At 34.6% G+C, this 12,337-nt stretch overlaps 1 protein-coding gene across 1 annotated transcript in view; it reads right to left on the bottom strand.

Annotated features, from left to right (window-relative positions):
• THEMIS (thymocyte selection associated) overlaps positions 1–12,337 on the bottom strand; it is a 171,946-nt gene that overhangs the window by 82,238 nt on the left and 77,371 nt on the right. Inside the window, exon 3 of the mRNA XM_021693304.1 lies at positions 3,364–3,822. Coding sequence (XP_021548979.1) covers positions 3,364–3,822 — 459 coding nt within the window. The remainder of the gene's footprint in view (positions 1–3,363; positions 3,823–12,337) is intronic.

The following is a 12,337-nucleotide window of genomic DNA, read 5'->3' as shown; positions in this document are numbered from 1 at the left end:
AGGCATTGAGGTTTTTACCTAAAATGAAATGCAGCTTTTCAACTCTTGAAATTTTCATTAGGGGAGAAGTAATTATCAATCTGTACATCAAAACATAACACAATTAAAAAGTTTTACCAAGCAAGATTTCTGATTTTTAGTAGCAACTTTAAATAGCAGACTCAATTTTTTATTTGTAAATATTATGCATTTCATTTGTCACACAACATGAATTTTATCTTCCAATGACAGGCACAAACAGATCTTACTATGACTTATATGAGACTAGTAGTTAAAGGTCTTGGGTGGTTATTTATATCTATTTTCTAAAGAGATAGAATGTTTTACAAATCATGAAATGTATAGTGAGTGTCAGAGGGGCTTCAGGCCTGTAATGAGGATTATGACCAAGAGTTTCCAGGAACTGATATTTCATTTAAACATGTCCTGCTACTTCTTTATGATGCCTAAATGTTTACATCAATAACATATTAAAAACCTAACACTAGGAGTAGAATACGTTATATTCCTTCTTTCCCTATTTATTATGTTCTCTTTTCAGCAAATCACTATTTCAGAACTTCCTATAGTTCTCAATCTTTTTCATCTTGCTTTTACCCCTAAGGTTTCTCTAAAATTTTCTATCCCTGCCTCAGACCTATTCTTTTTCTTGTCACTTGAGCAAGGGAGGACTTGAGACAAGAGGGTTTTCAACTATGCCTGAACTCAAGGCCTTCGGAAAGTAACTTAGCAAGCAATATGCCGTTGACTTCAAGGCAAGTTTGAATCTTTAATATTAGAAAGAATAATGTAAAACAAGACCACAATTGATTTTATAAAATAGCCTACATGTTATATTTAGAAGAAAAATGCCTACAACAATAATTTTTAAAATTGGACTTTCTGTGTTGGACACCTGTCCTCTATTTCTGGGGAATATTCTGCAGTCAGTACACATGCAAAGGAGTGCCATACAGCATCTGTCCTGAAATTGCTATAGAAAAAGAACTAATGTTTAAAATAATCCCTAAGAAATTAAAGATCCAAAATAACTTAAATCAAAATTCAATTTTAATACCATTAAAGAATGGGAATTAGACTAAAATATTTTGGAAAGGACTTTATTTCAACCAAAAACTTTCTTGGGACCTCGGTTAGCATGAAACCACATATAAGTCCATCTAAACAATTGTGTTAATATGTCCTGTTCATCTATCAATGTTTATATTTAGTAAACTGTATCATCATCCAACTAGTAGATCAAGCCAGAAGCCTGGGAATCAGGTTGACTTCTTTCCCCCTTCTATTAGACCTTCAAATCCTACTGATTGTATTTCTTAAATACCCATTAGGAGCAAGTGTCCTGTTGATACCACTACTGTACTAACCCCCCAATATCCTGCCATACACCCAGTGGTCTCCTTATAGTCCTCTGACCCTGTTCCTTCCACTGAAACCCTTTATTAATTTGCCCTTTGGACAAAGGTTAACCCCTTAACATGTATTTCCAGACTCTCCATGACTGACTCCACTACCCCACTGCATGTTTTGGTATTTGTCTCAACCTGTCCTCCCTTTTCTCACACCAGCTACACTGAGCTCCAATATCTTGCTTACCTGCCTTCCTGGAAACTGCTATCACTTCCTCCAATGTTGTCCCCTCTTTCTTTGCCTGATTATCTCCTACTCACCCTCCAGGTCTTAGTTTAAATGCCATTTCCTCAGAGAAGCCTTTGTTGATCCCTAATCTAAATTCATTAAATGCAGTAACCACCTTGTTCCCGTGCTTAGGTTCTGGGTTGGCCTACATTTGCAGCTGTGTGATAGGAGACGCCAATGGTTTTAAAAAATTAACAAATTTGAAAATGAGAAAATGCTTTATCTATTATTTATGAAAAGTGAGGAGAACTCAATTATCACTTTCAATTATACATTTTGGGATAGTTAACAAAACACTAATATGAGGTCTAAAATTTGCTGTGACTTCCATATTTTGTCATATTAAAAAATGATCGTGCTGTGCCCTCAATTTTTCACAATATTAAAATATAATCGCTACTTGAGTGGAATTTGTACCTTACTTGTACCTTTAATTCAGATGAATTAATTAATTTCTGGTTAAATTACTTACATGTAACAAAATTTAACATGTAGTTCTAAAACCTACCCAAAGGTTCACATCAGTTTTTTCATATTTATATAAGTAACCAACAACCAACAGTATTTATAGGAGCAGAGATAAAGAGAATTTGAGGTATCCCAGGGATAGCCTTTGACCAAACATTTTTACATACTGCCTTTTCCTCAAGTATATTATGTATAGTACCTTAATATACTCTTATTTGATTCTCAAAACAACTCTGAGAGGTAGGCAAAAGAGGTATCATCATCCCCTTTGCAAAGACACAGTTTAAATGGCTCAACCAAAGTCCCCACCTATTAAGTTACTGACCCAGAGTTAGAATCCAAGACTTTTGACTGCATACAGAACTCTTTGCTCCATGGTTGCCCACTTATGTGTCATAATCTTGAAAATTTGAAGTATTAATTTCTTTAGGGTAACAAAGCTCTCTCTAGCTATTTCTATTTTATTTTTAAGATTTTATTTATTTATTTGACAGAGAGAGCGAGAGAGCACAAGCAGGGGGAACAGTAGGGGGAGAGGGAGAAGCAGGCTCCCCGCCAAGCAGGGAGCCCGAGGTGGAGCTCGATCTCAGGACCCTGGGATCATGACCTGAGCCGAAAGCAGACGCTTAACCATCTGAGCCACCCAGGCGCCCCTAGCTATTTCTATTATTAAATGCAAATAATTCTATAAAGATCACATATTAAAACACACTTATGTGTGAATTAATTTGTCACATCATTTTCCCTTAAGTCAGAGATACTCCCAGCTAATAAGATTTATGTCCAGTGATGGGTAGCTGGAAAAAAGGAAAAAAAAAAAAAAGCCTATCAAAAAAAATAGCAGTAAGGGATATATTAAGGAAACTTTGTATCTTTATCACTTTGTTGACCACCTGCATACAAGAAAGCCTCTTTCTAACTAAATATGCTCAATATTTAAAAGTAGTTCTTTTCTGACCATGTTTAACTGGCAGTGATAGAAATAAATTAGTAGTTTAACCTGTCTGCACCTGCCAATTCCCACAATTTACATTTGGATAGCACCACACAACTTACAGTACGTATTTATATACATTATTCCATTTGATCCTTGCACCAAATACATGGTTTACTTATTTATAGATGAGACTCTAACTCTTAGTGGGTTTAAAGGACAAGTCAGGGACAGGGTTGTATTCTTCAAACTCTAAAGCCTTCCTCCTTCCCAAACCCCACAATGCTCACCCTCATAGAGCATCATTCCCAGTGGATACTTACATTTCATCACACCTTGAATTTCATAAACAGGCTTGAGAATCAGAGCACCATAAAAGCCTTTAGGGAATGGATTTGTTAAGTCCCACTTATTTGAAAAACCGGTAAGCTTCACAGTTCGTGTTCTGTTCTTCGGGATCTTCCATTCAACAATCTCCTTTAGGGTATAAATATGTTCATCTTCACACTCATAGAATTCTCCTTCTTGTGACAAAGGCAAAGTAAACGAGTGATTCTGATGATTCCTTACCACTCCACAGTTCACCATTATCTCTCCACTGATCTCTTCAACTGAGTTGAGCATGATTTGCTCACCCTGTTTTACAGTGAGATTCTCTAGTTTTAGATCCTTCTGATGATAGAAGCAAGGATGCCCTAGTCTACTTGATCCAATATGAATGGTCCTTGTTATTTCTTCCATAGTGAGGTATGGAGTTTTATCGGCCACAATCTTAAAAAGACCTAAGAACAGAAGAATTATATAAATTAAAGAGAATTCTTACAATGAAAGTTCTCTTAAGAAAATCACAGTGAGAGGGCACCTGGGTGGCTCAGTCGTTAAGCATCTGCCTTCGGCTCAGGTCATGGTCCCAGGGTCCTGGGATCGAGCCCCGCATCGGGCTCCCTGCTCTGCGGGGAGCCTGCTTCTCCCTCTCCCACTCCCCCTGCTTGTGTTCCCTCTCTTGCTGTATCTCTCTCTGTTAAATAAATAAATAAAATCTTAAAAAAAAAAAAGAAAATCACAGTGAGAGAGTTATAAAACAAGTACAATGTAGCTTTTAAAAAGTAATGCATTTGTTTTAATCCTGAATTCTTCTAGGTCAAATTGTAATGTATAATTTGTAGATTACTGGATCATCGGATCCAGGCAACACCAATGGAAACAAGGGGAAAATACCTGGAAAGAGAAAAGCCCCTGTTCTTGGAAGTGGGAAATATGAATGAGATACTGACTGGCTGTATCCCAACTACCTGTGTAATCTTGAGCAAGGCATTTACTCTCTCAAAATCACATTTTCTATTTTCAATTTTTAAATTGAGAGGATTGGATTAGATCGGTGTTTCCATAACTATATTTTCTGGATGTACCAAAATTAAAAGATATTCCAGAAGAAAACTGTTTCATGGTCAAATTAACAATCACAAAGTTACATACCTGGAAGGAGACAGTGGTGATGGTTATACAACACTGTGAATGTACTTAATGACACTGAATTGTACATTTTTGAATGTAAATCTTACCTTATGTGCATTTTACCACAGTAAGAAATACCTACATATTTCCAGTTAAATACTTCTCAGAAATTTTAGATGCACTGCAACTCACAAGAAGAGAATATAACATGCAGAATTTTGAAATTTTGATTATAAACTCTTGGGGAAACATCTATTAATAAATTACAATATACCATCCATGATATATTGGTGTTCCATGTAACTCTCCTTGGAAAATGCCAGGTTAGGTAGTTCCAGATTGCATACTCTTGGTGATACATCATTCTTCTCATTGCTTCTCTAAGTTTGCCAGAGTTTCACTATTAGAAATTTTTTTCCTCTAATACTACTGGGATAATCACTAATATAATGAATTTTTGCTGTTTAAGATACAGCTTTTTAGGTGTGCATGTTTAATTCTCCTCTTTAAATTACTTTTATTTTATTGGTACATCTGCTTTGTAGCATATTCAGAAATGAATTTATTGAAGAGGTTTTAATAAATTCCAGAGAAAATAAGAACAAAGAAAAAATTAGGTAATTGCTTTCTTAACACAAAAGTAAATGAATGATATTATATACTATCATGAACTAAGTAGATTATCTTGCTAGATACTCATTAGACAATGAGAAAATCTTACTAGAATTCAATATAACTTGAAAAATCATTTATTAGTTTAATCAACAAATATATTCCAATTAAATTCATCTATATATCAAATCATTATTAACCAGATTATATAATATCTCATGTCTATTTTGGGTTACTATACGAAGATTTATGATCAGTTATTTTTGTAGATCTTTGCTCAAACAAAAAAAAAAGGATTTGAGCTATTTTCAGACATAAACATCCTGAAAAAGTGTGTGTGATGCAATCCTGGCAAAAGGTAAGGTACCATGTGCAATCTGTCCTGAAAAGTTTCAGAAATTGACTAGTGTTCACTCACTGTATGGTGTGTTTGAAGACAGTAAGGCAAAGAAACATTTACTTTAAAAGAACTTATTTTATTAGATCTTGTTTCAGGGAAAATCCAATAAAAGAATATTCTTGAACTCTGCACAGTACATGCATTTGTGCATATGTGTGCATGCGCGTGTGCATACATATGCTTAATCTCATTTGTCTGTATGTGAAGATTTGTTTTTAAGAGTCCACAATCATTATCAGGGTTTAGAAAATTCAGCAATTTTTGTGAATGTTAAAAAAATAGCTACCTAGAATCTCATAAATAGTAGAGACACATAGTTTTATTTCTATTCTAGATATATTGATGACATAAGTCACAGAAGAATTAATTCAGCATCTTCTTTCTTGAGGAATTGGGTTCACCTAAGGCAATGACAGACCTAAAATGTTATGAAGCAGAAAAAGCCTGAAACCCTAAGGGACACCATTATTTCAAGTTAATCACATACTTCAGAGCTGTCTTGTTGAATGTCTCTACTGCAAGAAAAATCTATGAATCTGTGTGTTTTCCCTTAGAAGATGATTAAGTACACAGTTTAGCATACTAAGTGGTAGACACAGGAAATTATCTTTGATTAAGTTATTTCTTCATCTACTATTGCAGCCAATCCAGAGTCCCTCCTTATAAACAGCCAATTGATACTATACAAACCAGGGTAAGTTTATATATATGATGTCATACTGAAAGTTCAATTTCACAATAAAGTACCATAAGCCTGATCAGCTTTAAACTTCATCAATTTTTCCTCCATCTTTTCACAAAGAGTACAATAGTTTTATACCGGAGAAAATATAATTTGATACTCTTCCAAAAAAAAAAAAAAACCCCACATTTCAGGAGCTGAGTGATCATAAGAGTGATTATAAAATAAGACAATATGTAACCTTCATAAAGTAAGCTAAGAAGCAGAAAGAAAATATATTTCAATTTCCAAATTTTATTGTCACCTATTAAAATGGATATTATTACTTTTAAATTAGGAGAAATTATTCATAAAGAGCATGCACTTGAGAAATAAAAATTATAAGGAAATGCAATTATTGATCTATTGAAAATTAACTGATGAGTAAATTTAGTCTTTAAGATCTTATCTCTGAATCTTAAGTTTTTGGAGAGCTTATAATTTTAACCACTTGTTAATGATCTGTAATTATTATTAGTAGTAAAAACTGAAATTTGTTTGGAAATTTACAAGTTTGAAAGATTTTTTTTCATGCATCATTTATCCTGACAATAATCTTTTAAGGACAATAAAACAAATGTTATTACTGAAGGACATAAAAATGGTCATGATTTTCATTGTCATGGCTCTAGAATCCCAAATCAGACCTTTGACATCCAAGTCTTATGCTCCTGCCACCGTACTAGGCTGCCTCCCCATCCTGCATATAACTTACAAGGACATTGCTCAGGAAAACATGTTTATTCCAAGTCACAAAATATATATATGGGTCTCATTAGCCAGTTCTCCCTTTGCATGAATCAGCCTTTCCAGACCTCCAGTGTAAGAAGAACAAGAGTAGGTTCCTGGTTCACTGTGCATAATTTATGCTCATCAGATTTTTTTCTACTTTTTTTTATCTCATCAATTCCCACCCAAATAGGGAGTAATTTTAAAAATTAAAATTTCTAACTGTATATCACAATATTCTTTTTAAGTTACTTTTATTTTTTTTAGTTTTTCTTTAAGTAGGTTCCATGCTCAATGGGGTGCTTGAACTCATGACCCAGAGATCAAGAGTTGCATGCTCCACCAACTGAGCCAGCCAGGCACCCTCACAATATTCTTTAATATATATAACATAAGATCATCATGAGGATTTCACAATCTTTTTCATAGGCTGAACTCTAGCTTGCTTTCCCAGTTCCAACCAAATATATTCCCTTCATCTCTGAGATAAGGAATCTTAGAGTGAACTTTGCCTACTAATTCTCTGAAAGTAATGGCCCAATACAGTGTAAATAATCAGATAGTCTGTTCTCTAAAAGCTTGGAAGTATCCTAGTTGTTAAATGCAACATCCCAATTCCAAATCCTATGGTTCCCTCTTCCCTGGAATATCTAAGAGATTAAAAATTAACATTCAGTAACAGTCATAATTTTTTTTCCCATTCACTCAAAAACTATCTATTTTGTTAAAGTTAAGACGGATGATCTGTTGAGAGGTAAGTGGTAAGTGTCAAGCATGAAATATGTACACATTTTCTACAGTGGACGGTAGGATAAAAGCCACAGGCAACACTCCTGCCTGAAATTTCACTATACAGAGCATAACAGCTGAGCTATGACAGAGGGGGAGGAATCAGCCACCACCTAAGAATGCCAAGAGCAAGACAGTAGCACCAGATTGTTGTTGTAGGCAATAATATAGCTGTGTTATATACAAAGTTATATACATTGACTCACTGGAATCTTTGGGTCCCAACTAATCAGACATTTAAGAGGCAAAAAGGGGAACACACAAAACAGTGGTGATTATATGTGCTTTACTCAAAGGATAAAGAGCAATATATATATATATAGCTACGTATGAGAAAGTCCTCAAAAGACCTCAAAAGACTGCATTCAGACACATAAATTCTATTATTCACATTTTACAGATATATCATCAAAATGATCACAGTACTGTATTTGAGGGGAAAGAAAGGTAACGAAAGAGGTGAAAGACCTATACCCTGAAAAGTATAAAAACACTGATGAAAGAAATTCAAGATGATTCATAGAAACGGAAAGACATTCCATGCTCATGGGTTGGAAGAACAAATATTGTTAAAATGTCTATACTACCCAAAGCAATCTACACATTTAATACAATCCCTATCAAAATACCAACAGCATTTTTCACAGAACTGGAACAAACATTCCTAAAATTTGTATGGAACAATAAAAGACCCTGAATAGCCAAAGCAATCTTGAAAAAGAAAAACAAAACTGGAGGTATTACAATTTGAGACTTCAAGTTATATTACAAAGCAGTAATAATTAAAACAATATGGTACTGGCACAAAAACAGACACATAGATCAATGGAACACAATAGAAAACCCAGAAATAAACCCACAGTTATATGGTCAATTAATCTTCAGCAAAAGAGGAATGAATATACAATGGGAAAAAGACAGTCTCTGCAACAGACAGCAAGATGCAGAAGAATTAAACTAGACCACTTTCTTTTACCATACACACACACAAAAAAGTCAAAATGGATTAAACACTTAAAAGTGAGACTTAACACCATAAAAGCCCTTGACAAGTGCACAGATGGAAAGTCTGACATCGGCTGTACCAATGTTTTTCTAGCTATGTCTCCTGAAGCAAGGGAAAAAAAAGCAAAAATAAACTATTGGGACTACATCAAAATAAAAAGTTTCTGCACAGCAGAGGAAATAATCAACATAACTAAAAGGCAACCTACTGAACGGCAGAAAATATTTGCAAATGACATATCTGATAAAGGGTTAGTATCTAAAATACATATAAAAAAACTTATACAACTCAACACCCCCAAAAACAAATAATCCAATTAAAAATGGGCAGAAGACAAGAACAGACACTTCTCCAAAGAAGACATACAGATGGTCAAAACACACATAAAAATATGCTGAACATCACTCATCATCAGAGAAATACAAACAAAACTACAATGAGCTATCACACCTGTCAGAATGGCTAAAATTAAAAACACAAGAAACAAAAGTGTTGGGAGGATGTGGAGAAAGAGGAACTTTCTTTCATTGTTGATGGGAATGCAAACTGGTGCATCCACTGTGGAAGACAATATGGAGGTTCCTCAAAAAGTTAAAAATGGAACTACCTTATGATCCAGGAAATGCATTACTGGGTAATTACCTCAAAAATATAAAAATACTCATTCAAAGGGATACATGCATCCCTATAAAGCAGCATTATTTGTAACAGCCAAATTATGGAAGCAGCCCAAGTGTCCACTGATAGATGAACAGATAAAGAAGGTGTGGTATATGTATACTGGAATATTATTCAGCCATAAAAAAAAGAGTGAATCTTGCCATTTGCAACAACATGGATGGAGCTAGAGAGTACAATGCTAAGCAAAATAAGGCAGTCAGAGAAAGACAAATACCATATGATTTCACTCATATGTGGAATTTAAGAAACAGAACAAATGAGCAAAGGAAAAAAGAGACAGAGAGAAAGAAATCATGAAACAGACTTAACTATGGAGAACAAACTGATGGTTACTAGAGGGGAGTCGGTGGGGGGATGGAGGAAACAGGTGATGGGGATTGAATAGTACACTTATCATGATGAAAAATAAAATAATGTAAAAACAAACAAAAAATAGGATTATTAAAATATACAGCTTAGAATGTGCTGGGAATGTACATGTATGATATTTAATTTTCATAATTGTAGTATAAGGTAGCTACAAATAAAACACAAACATTTCACAGATGAAAGAACATGAAAGTTTGAAGAGATGCCATAAATCCTCTATTACCCCATAGCTCACAAGATACATAGTAGGTTTTTGTGTCTCTAAAGTTCAAGGGCTTAATCACAGAGTTACACATTTCACTCTTTCATTATTATTGTAAATCATAAACTGTTTGTCCAGCCTTTCATTAGCTAATGAAGAAGCTTCCCTCTTTTTGGGTGCAGAAAGTCCTAGAACTTTTTAAATCAAGCAACATAAGAAAGTGAACTTCACTGATATTTAAGATGTTGACTGGCACTAGTCTCATCTGTCCATGTGTCAGATGGCCAGGTGCCTGTAGATTAGGTGAGGCCTCTGAGGGAGACTTGGGGATGAAGGGGTTGACCATGCTGCCCACACAGGCTCATGTACTCCCAGTGTGCTGCAAGTCACCTGGCCATATATAAGTGGGTTTTCAGAATACATTATTATAGTTTTTAAAGAAAGTAATTCTCACAAAACGGATAAATGCCTTTATACACATCCTGCAAAGAAACCATGTATTGAAAACAAAACTAATATAAACACAGGTGAACAACAAAGAAATGAAAGAGTTGACATTTCTACTCCCACTCAAACTTTTCTTTAGCCATATTTTGAGGTAAGACAATGATACTCTAATAACATATAAAAAGTGGTTGAAACTTCTTTATCATCTCAAAGTTATCAAAATGTGGATTCATTTCCACGATCATTACAAAGAAATTTGCCTTCAAAGTGCAAGTAAAGATATGTCAAAGACGCACATACAATTTTGAATAAATACACAGATATTTGAGATGTATGTTCAAAAATTTCTAATTAACTGAGCTATGTGAAGAAGAAGATTTGGAGATGAATCAGACCACTACAAATTTTGATTATGTGTCTTGTCTCTCTGCCAATGATGCAAAGTGCATCTCACTTATTTTTGTGGGTGTGTGCTTCTGCTTCTTTAAAAATTTTAACTGCACTCTGTTCTGCAGTCAAATTCCTAAACATCCTCATTATTTTACACTTGTCTAAAAAGATTTTCCATTTCACATGCCTCCTGTGGCTTTTCTATCATTTTGTTATGTTTCCAAGACATTTTTTAGGTCAGCATATCCTACAAAAAGTACCTTTTTCAAGACTACCCCAAATCCAGTATTTCCATGAGAAATTCTAGCTCAAGCATCTTTATCCAACTTCAGACTGATATGGGGTGCATGAAATACCTTACCAAAGCAAAAACTCAAAGTTCTTGAGCAAAGTATTGAGATATATATAATAATAATAATAACATCATCAACAAATGAGTGACTCCAAGAATCTTCATAGAAGACAAAAGAGTCTTGATAGAACAGCAGAAACAAGAAATGTTAAAGAAAGTCAAGTTCATGATAAGAAAATTTTGCATAGCAATACTGAGTATTTGGGAGGGCAGGGGCCATATCAAAGATGGTGACCACATTTGTTAAATGTTAGATGAGATTGAGACTGTAGAATTCCTGTGTTTGAATGCCTTTACATTTACAATGGGATCAAAATTGTCTATAATAGCTATTAGCAGTTTTTAATAGTTCTTTCACCTGGAGATAAAAAGAATAAATCATAAAACCTTTCGATTCATCTTTACCTTTTTGGTTCAAACTTTGCATTAAAAAACAAAAAAAACAACAAAAAAAGCCAACAAGCAAAAAACATCTTTTCCCAGTAACATTTAAACTCCTTGAAAGGAGTAACTACATAATATTTAACACATTTGGGTTGTTTAACAAATAATTTACATTAATAATCTTAGGTCTTGAAATCCAATGATATAACTTGACATCTATGTCTAAAGTTCTGTTATAATCTAAGGTTACTAACAAATGTGTCATACATACTTGTTCATGTTAAAGCTTTCTCTCCCCCAAGCAGTGAGGATAAGTAACAGACTAGGGGGAGGAGAGAGAATGTGAGAACTTCTCATAAACCTGGGCAAGCGCACAGCTCCCTGGACTGTGCAGAACACTGCCCCTTGTATTCCAGGAAGACACACAGAGGCATTGGGACGGGAAAGAACCCCACAGACTTCAGCCACTTCAAAATCTCTCACTAGGCTTTTTTTAGGAGGTTCTTCAAAAATACTACACATTTATTATTTCTGGCCTTGGGTGACTTTAGGCAATAGAATTTGCAGGGCGAGCAATACACAACTATCCCAGTAGTAAAATGGAGTGGTTTTAAAAGTGTTAATTATTCATTTCAACAGCCTGGGTTTACTTCTGGCTCAGTCCTTTCATCACTGTGTAAACTCAAGAACTTATACCCTCCAGGGCCACAATTAATTTCCTTTTCTGCATAATGGTGAAAATTATATCATCTACCTCATA

Source organism: Neomonachus schauinslandi, chromosome 8, assembly GCF_002201575.2.
Source record: "Neomonachus schauinslandi chromosome 8, ASM220157v2, whole genome shotgun sequence".
Classification (NCBI taxonomy): domain Eukaryota; kingdom Metazoa; phylum Chordata; class Mammalia; order Carnivora; family Phocidae; genus Neomonachus; species Neomonachus schauinslandi.
This window is presented reverse-complemented; position numbering and strand designations above follow the sequence as displayed.